Source organism: Bubalus kerabau, chromosome 1, assembly GCF_029407905.1.
Source record: "Bubalus kerabau isolate K-KA32 ecotype Philippines breed swamp buffalo chromosome 1, PCC_UOA_SB_1v2, whole genome shotgun sequence".
In the NCBI taxonomy this organism is placed as follows: Eukaryota; Metazoa; Chordata; class Mammalia; order Artiodactyla; family Bovidae; genus Bubalus; species Bubalus kerabau.
In genome coordinates, this window is record NC_073624.1 from 226,291,673 (window position 1) to 226,304,661 (window position 12,989).

Genomic DNA, 12,989 nt, shown 5'->3' on the forward strand with positions numbered 1-12,989 from the left:
AAATGTAGATTCAGTCCAAAGTTCTGAGTATAATTGAAACATTAAAAATAGGAGGCACATTATTTTATAAAAATAAGCAGGAAAAGAAAAACTTAACTGTAATATATATATAAACATGCTCTTTGTTAACGATAGTTGCCTGTGTTTGCAGTCATTTTTTAAAATAAAGTTTTTTATTGAAGCCTTCCAAAATAGGGGTGGTTTCGTTAATGACATCAGTATTTGAAAAAAATGTTTAAAAATACTTGTTTTCTCTTTGTCTAACTAGATGTGATGCTGACCCTTCAGCCTTAGCCAACTATGTTGTAGCACTGGTCAAGAAGGACAAACCTGAGAAAGAATTGAAAGCCTTTTGTGCTGATCAACTTGACGTATTTTTACAAAAAGGTAAATATTATAGGCCTTCAACCAAGTATTTAAATAGAGATTTTAAATTTAAAACTTCCTGATAAAATCTTAAAGATAAAGCTTGAAAGGAAAGAAATTGGTCAGAGTGCTTTAAATACTTGAACATACCTATTCATGCTTAATTATTTATTGTGTATTCGGCAAAACTTTTTTCCCTTTCCTACTCTGCTCCTCTCCGATATTGAGGCAGTTGTAATTCAAGTACTTTTTAAGTGAATGAATCCTTGGAGCTTGTGGTAGAGCCTAGTTAATGGTTAAAGAGTAACAATTTTAAAAATAATGAAGCTACTTATTCTTACTGTTTATTAAGACAATAAAGGTAACTGTTTTTCTCCTTCTTGACTGGGGCTTCTTGATATGCAAGAAGAAATGGGCATGCTCCTCTTCTCTGTATGTCTTTAACTTCTCATCTTCTTAGCAAAATCTTGTTCCTAGTTTGCGGAGCTTCCTGGGGGTCTCCCTGCTGCTTCTCTGACCTCATTTCCTACCACTCCCTGTCATTTGTTCCATTCTAGCCACATGAACCACCTTGCTGTTTTGTTCAGCATGGCAAACATGTTCCCAAATGAGGGCTTTTGAACACTGTTTTACCCTTGCTTGAAACACGATTTCTCATGGTTTCTGGCCTCTTCTCAAATGTCATCTTCTCAGAGTGGTTTCCCCTGAACATCCTACATACAGTATAGGTCACTCTCTCCTCTTCCCATTTTTGCTTTATTATTTTTTCATGGCATTTGTTACTCCCTGTCATGTTATATGTTAATCTGCCTGTTTATCTGTGTGTGTCTGTCTCCACCTCCCGTTTGTCTTTTCCTTTGTTAAAATTGGAGACTCGAAACCTACAGACTTGACATATAGAAGATACTCAATAAATATTGTTGAATGGACAAACAGGAATGTGGGTATTTTATATTTACTAGTTGAGATAGTTGTTAGTAATGAGAAAGGATCCTTTAGCTCAAGTATCTTCTGAAAAAGAAAAGATAGTCATATGGCTTCTCAGTCTGAAACAGGATTACATATTTTTTGTCCATTTTTAAGACTTTTTATACAAAATTAATATAGAATTATTTCAGTACAGATGAGTATTTTCTAAATATATTAATAAATATTGCTTAGTTTTAACTAAAGATACTCATGATATGTGTATCTTTTAAATTACAAAAGTAATACATGTTTTAAAAAGTGCTTTAGAAATACAGAGGCATGTAAAAACAGTCTTCTGATCATAAAGTCTTTCGAATGGTCTGATTAATTTGTCTTAAAGTTATGTGTAAGAAGAGCTTACCATTTTATAATCATGGAAATGCTTACTGCACAAATTAATAACCTAAAAAGTTTATGAAAAGATGCTTTTCTGAAGAAAAAATTTGACATTTTAGAAATAGTTACTTGTATAAAATGTCTAACAGTTGCTGTGTAAGCAGAATCTGTATTATACTTTTAATATCCTCTTTAGCTCTTCCTGAGGGGTAGGACCCTTGGAAGTGACTTAAATTTGGTTTAAATAACATAATATAAATATCTTGACATTTAATTTTTAATAACTTCCTCTGGTTCTCTCCATTAAAGAGTCTGAAAAAGTTACAAAATAGAGCAGCCTTTTTCATGTTTTACTTAAAACACAAAATGATATTTTCATACCACTCTCATGTCAAAATTTATTTTTCAACTAATTTAAAAATAAATATTTGAGTACGCAATTTAGTTAATCTAACAATATAAAGGTATATCATGAAAGTCTCTCTCACCTCATCTGATCCCTTCCCACCCCTAGTACATTACCTTGTCATTTTTGTGTCCTTTCAGAGTTTTCTTTAATGCAAATATATATGGATACAATATTTAATTTTATATCTTGGAGTGTTGATATTATCAGTACTTATTCTTTTTATAGCCGCTGTGTGTTATTGTTTGATTGTCATATGATTTAGTCTCTTATTCATGGAAATTTGGGTTGTAGCCAATCTTTTACATACGCAAACAGGCAATCTTGCATATAAATCATTTTGTACATGTGCAAGTATCTTTAAAGGGTTTTAAACCCCAGAAATGGTTTCTCCCCCATAAGGGTTAGACTCATTTTTAGTTCCACCAGCTTTGAATGAGATGTCCCACTTTCCTCAATTTTACCAATAGAGTGTGTTGTCAAACGTTTGGTTACCTACTAGTCATTCCTCATTTCCCTTTGTGTAACACTTACATATTATATTTTCTCCTTAGAAACTTCAGGTTTTGTGGATAAGCTATTTGAAAGTCTCTATACTAAGAACTACCTTCCTCCTTTGGAACCAGTTAAGCCTGAGCCAAAACCACCAGTCCAAGAAAAAGAAGAAATTAAAGAAGAGGTGATGTAAAGTTTTCTTTTGCTTGCAGGGACTTCTTAGCTCTTATTACCAGTATCATCCTCAGTTGGTAGTTGACCTCTGTAAAAGTTATTCTCTTTTAATTGGACATAGAGAACAGACTGATGGGTTGCACAGGGGGAGAGGACTGGGGAAGGGGTGGAGTGGGAGTTTGAGATTAGCAGATGTAAACTTTTATATACAGAATGGATAAACAACATAGTCCTACTGTACAGCACAGGGAACTCTTTTCAATATCCTGTGATAATAAACCATAATGGAAAAGAATATAAAGTGTGTGTGTGTGTGTGTGTGTGTATGTAAATGAATCACTTTGCTGTACAGCAGTAATTAGCACAACATAGTAAATCAATTACACATCAGTTAAAAAAAAAGAATGGGCTCCCAGTATGTTTTTTCAGGTAATGGAAATACGAAGAAACTTTTCTTCTATATTGAATAATTTATAATTTTTGGTTTAAGTTATAGGTTAGGGAATTCTGGTGGTCCTTGTTAGTATAGTGGTGAGTATCCCCACCTGTCATGGGGGGCCTGGGGTTTATTTCCCTAATGGGAAGGCAACATGCCCTTGGGCTTCCCTGATGGCTCAGATAGTAAAGAATCTGCCTGCAATGTAGGAGACCCAGGTTTGATCTCTGGGTTGGAAAGATTCCCTTGAGAAGAGAATGGCAACCCACTCCAATATGCTTACCTGGAGAATTCCATGGATAGAGGAGCCTGGTGTGTTAAAGTCCATGGGGTCGCAAAGAGTCGGTCAGGACTGAGCGACTAATGCTTTCACTTTAGGGCTTCTCCAATGGCTCAGTGGGTAAAAAACCTGCCTACAATGCAGGAAACATGGAAGAAGATGCAGGTTCGATCCCTGGGTTGGGAAGAATCCCCTGGAGAAGGAAATTGCACCCCACTCCAGTATTCTTGCCTGGAAAATCCCATGGATAGAGGAGCCTGGTGGGCTCCAGACCAGGCTACAGTCCATGGGGTCGCAAAGAGTTGGACATGACTGAGCAGCTAAGCATGCAGCATGCAGCACTTAAGACTCTGTGCTTTCATTGCTGAGGGCATTGGTTTAATCCCTGGTCAGCGGAATTTTTTTTTAAAAGGTATAGGTTACATCTTTGTATAATAAGTTAAAATTTTTGCAACATGTGTCCTTTTTTAGAGTCACTGAAGGTCAGTGGATTCAAAGTGTCTGTTTGAAAGATAGCTCCTTTGAGTGAGGAAAATTACATTATCTTGAGTTTTGAAAGACCAGTTAAAGAAAAAAAACCAAATTGTTACACTATTTCATTTTGTATCTTTGCAGTGAATCCTAATTTTGAAAATTACGGAAAATGGATTTCAGCTTCTATGTATACTACCCCGAATGTCTGGCATTTTTTCCATTTTCTTAGCTTTTATATATAACTTAATTGTTATTACTGACAAATAATAGCTTGTAGAATAGTGTGTAAATATAATAGTTTATAGTAATTGTTAGATAACATTGAAGGGAGGAAGTTGTCTTTTTTGTACCTTCAGCCACTTGCCATCCTCATAAATATTTAGTAGGTATCTCTAAAAGGTTATATTTTTAAAGCCTCCAAATATTCTTGTATATAAAAGTAACAAAAACTCCTTAATATCAGATACCCAGTGTTTAAATGGCTTATTGTTCATAAATGTCCATTTTTGTCCCCATTTGTTTGAGTCAAGATCTAAATAATCAAGTTGGCTGAAGTGTCATTTTTTTTTTTAATTCCTTCTACATATTCCCTCTCACTTCCCTCACCCCAAGGTTACTGCTACTCTTATTTCTAATATAGTGTGAAGAAGTGAAGTCGCTCAGGCGTGTCTGACTCTTTGCGACCCCATGGACTGTAGCCCACCAGGCTCCTTGGTCCATGGGATTTTCCAGGCATGAATACTGGAGTGGGTTGCCATTTCCTTCTCTAGGGGATCTTCCCGATTTAGGGATCGAACCCAGGTCTCCTGCATTGTAGGCAGACACTTTGCTGTCTGAGCTACCAGGGATACAGTGTATTCTTGGTTTTTTCAGTTTATGTAATAAGAATCATACAGACTTTTTTAAAAATCTGTACAAATCAAGCATTTTATTTATATAGCAAGAAAGCACTCATTTATTCTCAACTTAAATATATTTGAGATTAAAAATCATGTTTGACAGTGTACTGCAGGATGCTGAATAAGACTTCACTCATATTGCTTTGGATTTCTTGATCTTTGTATATTTTCCATACCCATGGGAATAATTAATTTAACTTTCTTAACATATTGGATTCTCCCTGGATGTAAAAGTCTTACATTCTTTTGTCTAACTTCCTTAGCTTATTTTTACATGAGATTCATTCGTATTGTGCATGCCCTTTTAACTTTTTTAAACAGCTTATTGGTATGTAATTCACCAACTTTACAATTCATCTATGTAAAATATACAAATGTGATAATTTTCATTGTATCCAGAATTGTATAACCATCTCCATAATCCATTTTACAACATTTTCAGCATCTAAAAAAGAAACTTCATGCTCATTAAGCCATTACTTCCAGGTCTTCCAGTCCTAGTCCCCACCCCAGGCAATATACTAAACTATTTTCAGTCTCATTAAATTTGCTTATTCTGGACATTTCATATAAATGGAAGTACGTGGTATGTAATCTTCTGTGGCTGGCTTCTTCTGCTTAGCATAACACTTAAAAGGTTCCTCCACATTGTAACATGTATCAGGACCTTTTTTATTTTTCATGGCTGGATAATATTCCATTTTATGAATATATCACATTTTCTTTATCCAGTCATCAGTTGATGGATATTTGTATTAATAGGCAAATAGTTAATACTTTTTATCTATCATAAATAATACTGCTATGAACATTCATGCACAGGTTTTTGTTTGGCTTTGTGTTTTTATTATTTTGGGTCCTTTAACTTTGAAAGAATAGGTTTTCCCATTAGAAAAACTAATTAGTAGTTTAGAAAATTACTTCCCTAAAATTAGGAACATTCAAAGAGGAAATTAATAGATGTCCATTAAAAAAAACTTTAGAGAATATACAAAAGCAAAAAGAAGGATAAAGTTCTCCAAGTTGATATCTTTTAAGTCTCTTTATATCTTTTAACCCCCTGCTTCCTACTTACCGATATAACTCTCTTCTTTTCATCACCCCCTTTTTTCCCTTAAATTTTATTTTGTTGAAGAAACTGAGTCAGTTTCTTCATGACTGAAGAAACTCAGTCATTTGCTGAGCAAGTCATTTTTGCTCAGCAAAAAACTGAGTCATTTGTTCCAGACACTGGAGTTTTTGACTCTGGATTTTGCTGATTGCATCCTCTGTATTTCCTGTGAATTGGTAGAGAAAATGATTTTTAAATATAGTTTAATAATTGTAGAATGTTTTTGTCGGCAACATATGGTGGTCATATTGTGGCTGCCATTTTATGTTGCCTGGATTTTACTAAATTGTTATCTTCTGTTCCATTCACTCATTTCCTGATTTGTGTATTTTTAAACAAGCCTCTCATTAGATGGGCATTTGTTTAGCTCTTCCAAATGTCTTCATTTGTCTTAATTTCCCTCTAGTAAAGGCCATATATTTATTTTTTTATTTATTTATTTTTGGCTGTGCTGGGTCTCCGTTGATCATGTAAGCTTTGTCCAGTTGCAGGGGCTACTCTCTAGTTGTGGTATGCGGGTGTCTCATTGAGATGGCTTTTCTTGTTGTGGAACACAGGCTCTAGGTACCTGGGCTCAGTGGTTGTAGTGCATGGGCTTAGTTGCCCTGAGGCATGTGCGATCTTCCCAGACTAGAGACTGAACCCATGTCCCCTGCATTGGCAGGTGGATTCTTTACTACTGGACCACCAGGGACGTCCCATGTATGTGTTTTGAGATTAACTTGTGTTTAAAAACTTTTAATAGAATCACTAGTTCTGTATTTCTGGTCAATCTTGACTTTAAGTTTTAAAAGAAGCCTTAACATTTCCAATAATTCTGATAACCATTTTTCCATAATTCACATGAAATACTTAGTTTTATAGCAGTGGTTAACTTAACCATTTGTTCCTTAAACTTTGTGAAATAAATCTAAAGTTCTCCTCAAATGAATTATATTGTGACTATATTTTATAATTAGGAAAACACACAAACCATTTTACTATATGATACTTAGAAGTAGAGATTTGTTATTTTTACTGTTATATTTTAAAGAATGAATTTGTTTTCCTCCTACACTGCTATTAGGGTGATATTTAAAATTTAACATATTGCTGTTAAAGTAATTTCAACATCTTTTTTTACTTCTTCCTGTTGACCAACTTTGGGGGATGTGATTTGATTTTAGTATTTAAGTATATTTATGCCCTCTCTTGTGGCCAGAAAGATTTATCAGGTGGATGTATTTTATAATTGATGGAAGAACTGTTCTTGTTTCTAATGAATATTTTCTTGTAGGTATTTCAGGAGCCAGCAGAGGAAGAACGAGATGGCAGAAAAAAGAAATACCCTAGTCCCCAGAAGACTCGTTCAGAATCTAGTGAACGAAGGTTTGTGTTTATCTTTAATTAGGAAAACATTGATAACTCACTTTTCAGTTACCTTATAAGGACATTAGCAGGATTTTTGACATATGCTCTACTCCTCTCATTGTAAAATGATTAAAGAAGTAATTTTTTTTTCCATTCCCTGTGTTTTTTGTCTTTGTCATACTTTCTCTTCCTTTTATAAACAATAATCATTATGTGCTTTCCCCAGGAGCTCAGAGATGGGAGCAGTCTCCTTAGAGAATATTAATGAAATGTTCCATTTGGTTAGGGGTGCTCAGTATTAAAATTGTCCATAGCATTTTATATTACAAGTAGTGTAGTTTATATGTTGATTCATCAGCCTACCATCAAAAAATTAGTTTTTGTTTAGGAACTCTTTGTTTTGAACTTTTGTCTTTTCTAGTTTTAAACATGTTTTTCCTTTTACCCCTCCCCATGCTTTGGATTCACCTCTTTTTTTCATTTCTCCCCACCCAGTATACTTGAAGGGAATGTTTTTTCTTTTTATGTAATGGATTAGAGGAATTACGCAGTGGTTTTACGGCTCTCTGGAAAAGCTTAGAAGTTATGAATTTTGATGAATCACAGAGGATAATTCATATTCCAGATTTGTTTTCTGTCCTGGTTTCTGTAGTGTACCTATGGCTTTCATATCTGTATATTACAGGACACGGGAGAAGAAAAGAGAAGATGGCAAGTGGAGAGACTACGACCGGTACTATGAACGGAATGAACTGTACCGTGAGAAGTATGACTGGAGAAGAGGCAGGAGTAAGAGCCGGAGTAAGAGCCGAGGCCTGAGTCGAAGTCGGAGTCGAAGCCGGGGGCGCAGCAAAGACCGGGATCCAAATAGGAGTGTTGGTGAGTCCAAGTGGCTTCCCCCTAAAACTCCATAGTTGCTTGTCTTCTTGTATCACAGGGGTGTCAGAATCACTTTGATGAAAACATTGAAGGCAACAGGAGAAGGAGGCGGCAGAGGATGAAATGGTTAGATAGCATCACTGACTCGATGGATATGAATCTAAGCAAACTGTGGGATATAGTGAAGGACAGGCAAGCCTGGCGTGCTGCAGTCAGTCCGTGGGATCGCAAAGAGTCAGACATGACTTAGGGACTGAACACCAACAAGCAACCTTTAATACGTCTGAGCAATGTAAAATCTGGAATTGTGTCACAAAAACTTGATTTTTGTTACAAAGTCAGGGCTGTATTCTCAGGGTGGAGTCAAAGGAGTTTGTCTAAAAAGAAGCCATTTGTTCATGTATCATAGGACATGTCTAAATTTAAGTCATTTTGTATAATTGAAACATGTGTCCTTTAACCAACAAAACTATTACTGGTGGGAGAGGGTTGTCTCTTTCCGTACCCACACCCCCACCCCCTGCCTGAAAATAATTGATTTGCTTTAAGGTTGGCTGGAGTATTTAAAAAGAAAAAAATTGTGGTAGATCAGTTTGAAAGTCAATTCTTAGCATTCTTACTAAGTCAGTAGAGAAACTGATCTTTCTTCATTATGTATTGATGTTGATATATCAACATTGTTGTTATAAAAGAGGATTTTATACAAGTTACTTGGTCAAGATCCATCACATTGTTGATGTTCCTGGTTTTAGACTATAGTAATAATGAGAGCACTTTAAAATATGGACAGCTCAGTAAATTTACTTCAGTATTCTCATCTTGCCTTTTCTGTGAGAAAATAAATACAGTTTAACAACATAGAAGTCTGGTCTTATTTGTTTCTTGTCTTTATTTTGTCTCCAAAGCAGAACATAGAGAAAGATCAAAGTTTAAGAGTGAAAGGAATGACTTGGAGAGCTCCTATGTGCCTGTGTCTGCACCAGCTCCGAACTCTTCTGAGCAGTATTCCTCGGGGGCACAGTCTATTCCCAGCACTGTTACTGTGATCGCACCTGCGCACCACTCTGAAAACACAACGGAGAGTTGGTCTAATTACTATAATAATCATAGCTCTTCCAATTCTTTTGGTCGAAACCCACCACCAAAGAGGCGATGCAGAGATTATGATGGTAAAAATTCTCTTTTATATTGTACCCCAGAATACTAGTAAAGTAAATGTTGCTAGTAGTACATACCATTTCATTACAGTCTGGATGTTATTAAAAGGGATGAGTGAGGAGGAGAATCTCTTTGGCATATGCTTCTTTACTTGTTGGATGTAATAGTTTGGCTCTTGTTAACACAGTGTTCAGATTTGACCCTTTAATTTATGTTTTGTTTTCCTCTTTACTTCTGACACTGTAATTAAACTGCAGAATTTGGTAGACACTAGGAATGGTCATTTTTTTGTGTGCTGTTTGACCCTGGGGATTTGTTAATCATGTATAACCTACTTACAGTTTTAACTTGCCAACTTTCCATTTGAATGAATGTTCGGTGTTAATGAAATCGGTGTTAATGCGTGCGTTTATTTTAGATTTTTATTATGGGAATATTTTAAATATTTACAAAAATTCACAAGGTAATATAATTAATCCTAGTGTATCTGTGACATCATATCAACAGTTGTCAACTCATAGGCAGTCTTGTTTTCATGTATACTTTCACAGCTCCCAGGCTATTTATAGCAAATGACTAGACATAATAACATTTTCCTTTAAATATAGAATGTATATATTTTTGCTTTTTATTTAAGTAGAGAATAGAATCACGTGATTCAGGCATTAACTCACCCTCACCCTGGTCTCTCAGCCCCAAAGATCTTCTCAAAGCCAATTTTATGCTGTCAGTTTCTTGTGTATCTTTCCACTTAATCTATGCATGTGTACATAAAAACATATTCTCCCCCACTCTCTTTTTAACATAAATGTTATTGTACTTTATACTATTTATACTTCATTCATACTATGCATTTTGTTTTTCTTTCACTTAACATTATTTCCTGGCAGTCATCCTATTTAAATATAGTAACTATAAAGAGCTTCTTCAGTATTTTTTTTTTTAATACTTCTTTGTATGCTCTATGTACAAAAATGTGTTTAAACTTACGACACTTTTGGGATGTTTCAGATATTTTGCTGTTACAATTCTGACCTGGAACATAATACTCAGTTGAATAATTTAAAGTTTCAACTTATAGCAAAAATGGTTGCTTTAGAATAATATCATGAAAGTAGATAGTTGAAAGTAGGTCATCTAATTCACATTCCTTATCCTCTCTACCTTTGTTAAGTTATTTAAAATATCTGAATTTTTATTATGAAAACTCAATAGCAAATGGGTTAATCTGATAGTGGTTGGTAGCCTGCTTTTGACCTGATTATTTGCTGTCTCAGTAAAGCATAGTGCCACAGTATAGCAAGTAGAGAGTACACCTGTTCCTACCTCAGGAATATGCAATGGTAACAGAATAACACTAAGAAGCCTTTAAATTCCTTGCACAAAAAGCACTCCATAAATCAGATTGGTGGATGTTTCAGGGAATTGTTTGTTTGCTGAACTCTGTGTAGATCATAGTGAAATTTATCTTTAATTCTTACAGAAAGAGGATTCTGTGTACTTGGTGACCTTTGTCAGTTTGATCATGGAAATGATCCCTTGGTTGTTGATGAAGTTGCTCTACCAAGCATGATTCCTTTCCCTCCACCTCCTCCTGGGCTTCCTCCTCCACCACCTCCTGGAATGTTAATGCCTCCAATGCCAGGCCCTGGCCCAGGCCCTGGTCCAGGCCCGGGCCCAGGCCCAGGCCCAGGCCCTGGCCACAGCATGAGACTTCCTGTTCCCCAAGGACATGGCCAGCCTCCACCTTCTGTTGTGCTTCCCATACCACGTAAGTATATGTATAGTTTCTTTAGTGAAGAATATTTAGAGGAATCCATCCCTTTTATGTAACTTGATACTAGATTTTAAGAATTTGAAAAATAAATTATTAATAGAATTTGGAATATATTTCCATAATTAAGATGTTCTTCCCTTTTTTCTACCTAGTGTCATATTGCATTATTTATAGTACCTCCAAGTGTAAATTTTATTAGTAGTGCCCTAACCTATATTGACCTGGAGTCAAAATCTTGCTCGTTGATAGAAAGCCAGCATTTTGAAGAGGTCAGAAAAATAAGACTATGCCAGTAGTTTAGTGAAAGTTCCATCTTTAAAGGGGAGAAGGAAATGGCAACCCACTCCAGTATTCTTGCCTAGAGAATCCTGTGGACAGAGGAGCCAGGAGGGCTGCTGTCCTTAGGGTCACACAGAGTCAGACACGACTGAAGCCACTTAGCAGCAGCATCTTTAAAGTAAATCTCTTAGAGAATATTGAAATACTCTTTAAAACATTTTATTATGGGACTTTTCTTGGTTTTCTTCTTCCAGTTATATTAATCTATATACATACAGCACTGTATAGTTTAAGGTGTACAGCATACTGATTTGATTTGTATACATCATGAAGTGATTATCACGGTAAGTTTAGTGATCATCCATCATCTCATATAGGTATTAAAGAAATAGTAAAAAATTTTAGTTTTCTTATGATGAGAACTCTTAGGATTTACTCTGTTAACAACTTTCATATACAACATTGAGCAGTGTTAATTATATTTATCATGTTGTGCATTATATCCCTAGTACTTATTTATCTTATAATTGGAAGTTTGTGTCTTTTGACTGCCTTCATCCAATTTCTCTTCCCCTTTATGGAAATTTTTGAATACACACAGATGTAGAGTAATAATATACCATGTTTCATCATCTAAATTCAATGGTTAATATTCAGTTGTTTTTGTCTCATTTATTCTTCTTGCCTGCCCCACACAATTTTTTTTACTTTATTTCCCTGAAGTATTTTTCAGATATCAGAACATTTCACCAGTATGTACTTGGGTATGAATCTCTTTACTGATAAAAGACTTCAAAAAAAAAGGGGGTCAATATGCTGTTATCAAATTCACCAAAATTAGGAGAAATGTTTAAAAATGATCATTTCAAAAAAAACAGTTGCTAGTTGAGCTAAAACAGAAATAAGACTGAATTTTTAAAATATAACTGAGAAAATTCTGGAGCAGTCATTTTACGTGTGTCGGTTCAGTTCAGTCGCTCAGTCGTGTCCAACTCTGTGACCCCGTGGACTGCAGTACACCAGGCTTCCCTGTCCATCACCAACTCCGGAGTTTACTCAGACTCATGTCCATCGAGTCCATGATGCCATCCAACCATCTCATCCTCTGTCGTCCCCTTCTCCTCCCTTCTTCAATCTTTCCCAGCATCAGGGTCTTTTCACATGAGTCAGTTCTTTGCATCAGGTGGCCAAAGTATTGGAGTTTCAGCTTCAACATCTGTCCTTCCAATGAACACCCAGGACTGATCTTTAGGATGGCTGGTTGGATCTCCTTGCAGTCCAAGGGACTCTCAAGAGTCTTTTCCAACTCCACAGTTCAAAAGCATCAATTCTTCGGTGCTCAGCTTTCTTTATAGTCCAACTCTCACATCCATACATGACTACTGAAAAAACCATAGCTTTGATTAGACAGACCTTTGTTGGCAAAGTGATGTCTCTGCTTTTTAATATGCTGTCTACGTTGGTCATAACTTTCCTTCCAAGGAGCAAGTGTCTTTTAATTTCATGGCTGCAGTCACCATCTGCAGTGATTTTGGAGCCCAAAAATAGTCTGTCATTGTTTTCACTGTTTCCCCATCTATTTGCCATGAAGTGATTGGAC

The 12,989-nt window shown here is 35.7% G+C and overlaps 1 protein-coding gene across 4 annotated transcripts in view; it reads left to right on the top strand.

Annotated features, from left to right (window-relative positions):
- RBM27 (RNA binding motif protein 27) overlaps positions 1-12,989 on the top strand; it is a 60,321-nt gene that overhangs the window by 12,171 nt on the left and 35,161 nt on the right. For 2 of the 4 annotated variants that reach the window (XM_055557206.1, XM_055557231.1), the window contains exons 2-7: positions 269-387; positions 2,632-2,756; positions 7,223-7,314; positions 7,982-8,175; positions 9,081-9,344; positions 10,817-11,104. In XM_055557206.1, coding sequence (XP_055413181.1) covers positions 269-387; positions 2,632-2,756; positions 7,223-7,314; positions 7,982-8,175; positions 9,081-9,344; positions 10,817-11,104 — 1,082 coding nt within the window. The remainder of the gene's footprint in view (positions 1-268; positions 388-2,631; positions 2,757-7,222; positions 7,315-7,981; positions 8,176-9,080; positions 9,345-10,816; positions 11,105-12,989) is intronic. The other 2 variants (XM_055557215.1, XM_055557222.1) reach the window with 2 other exon arrangements.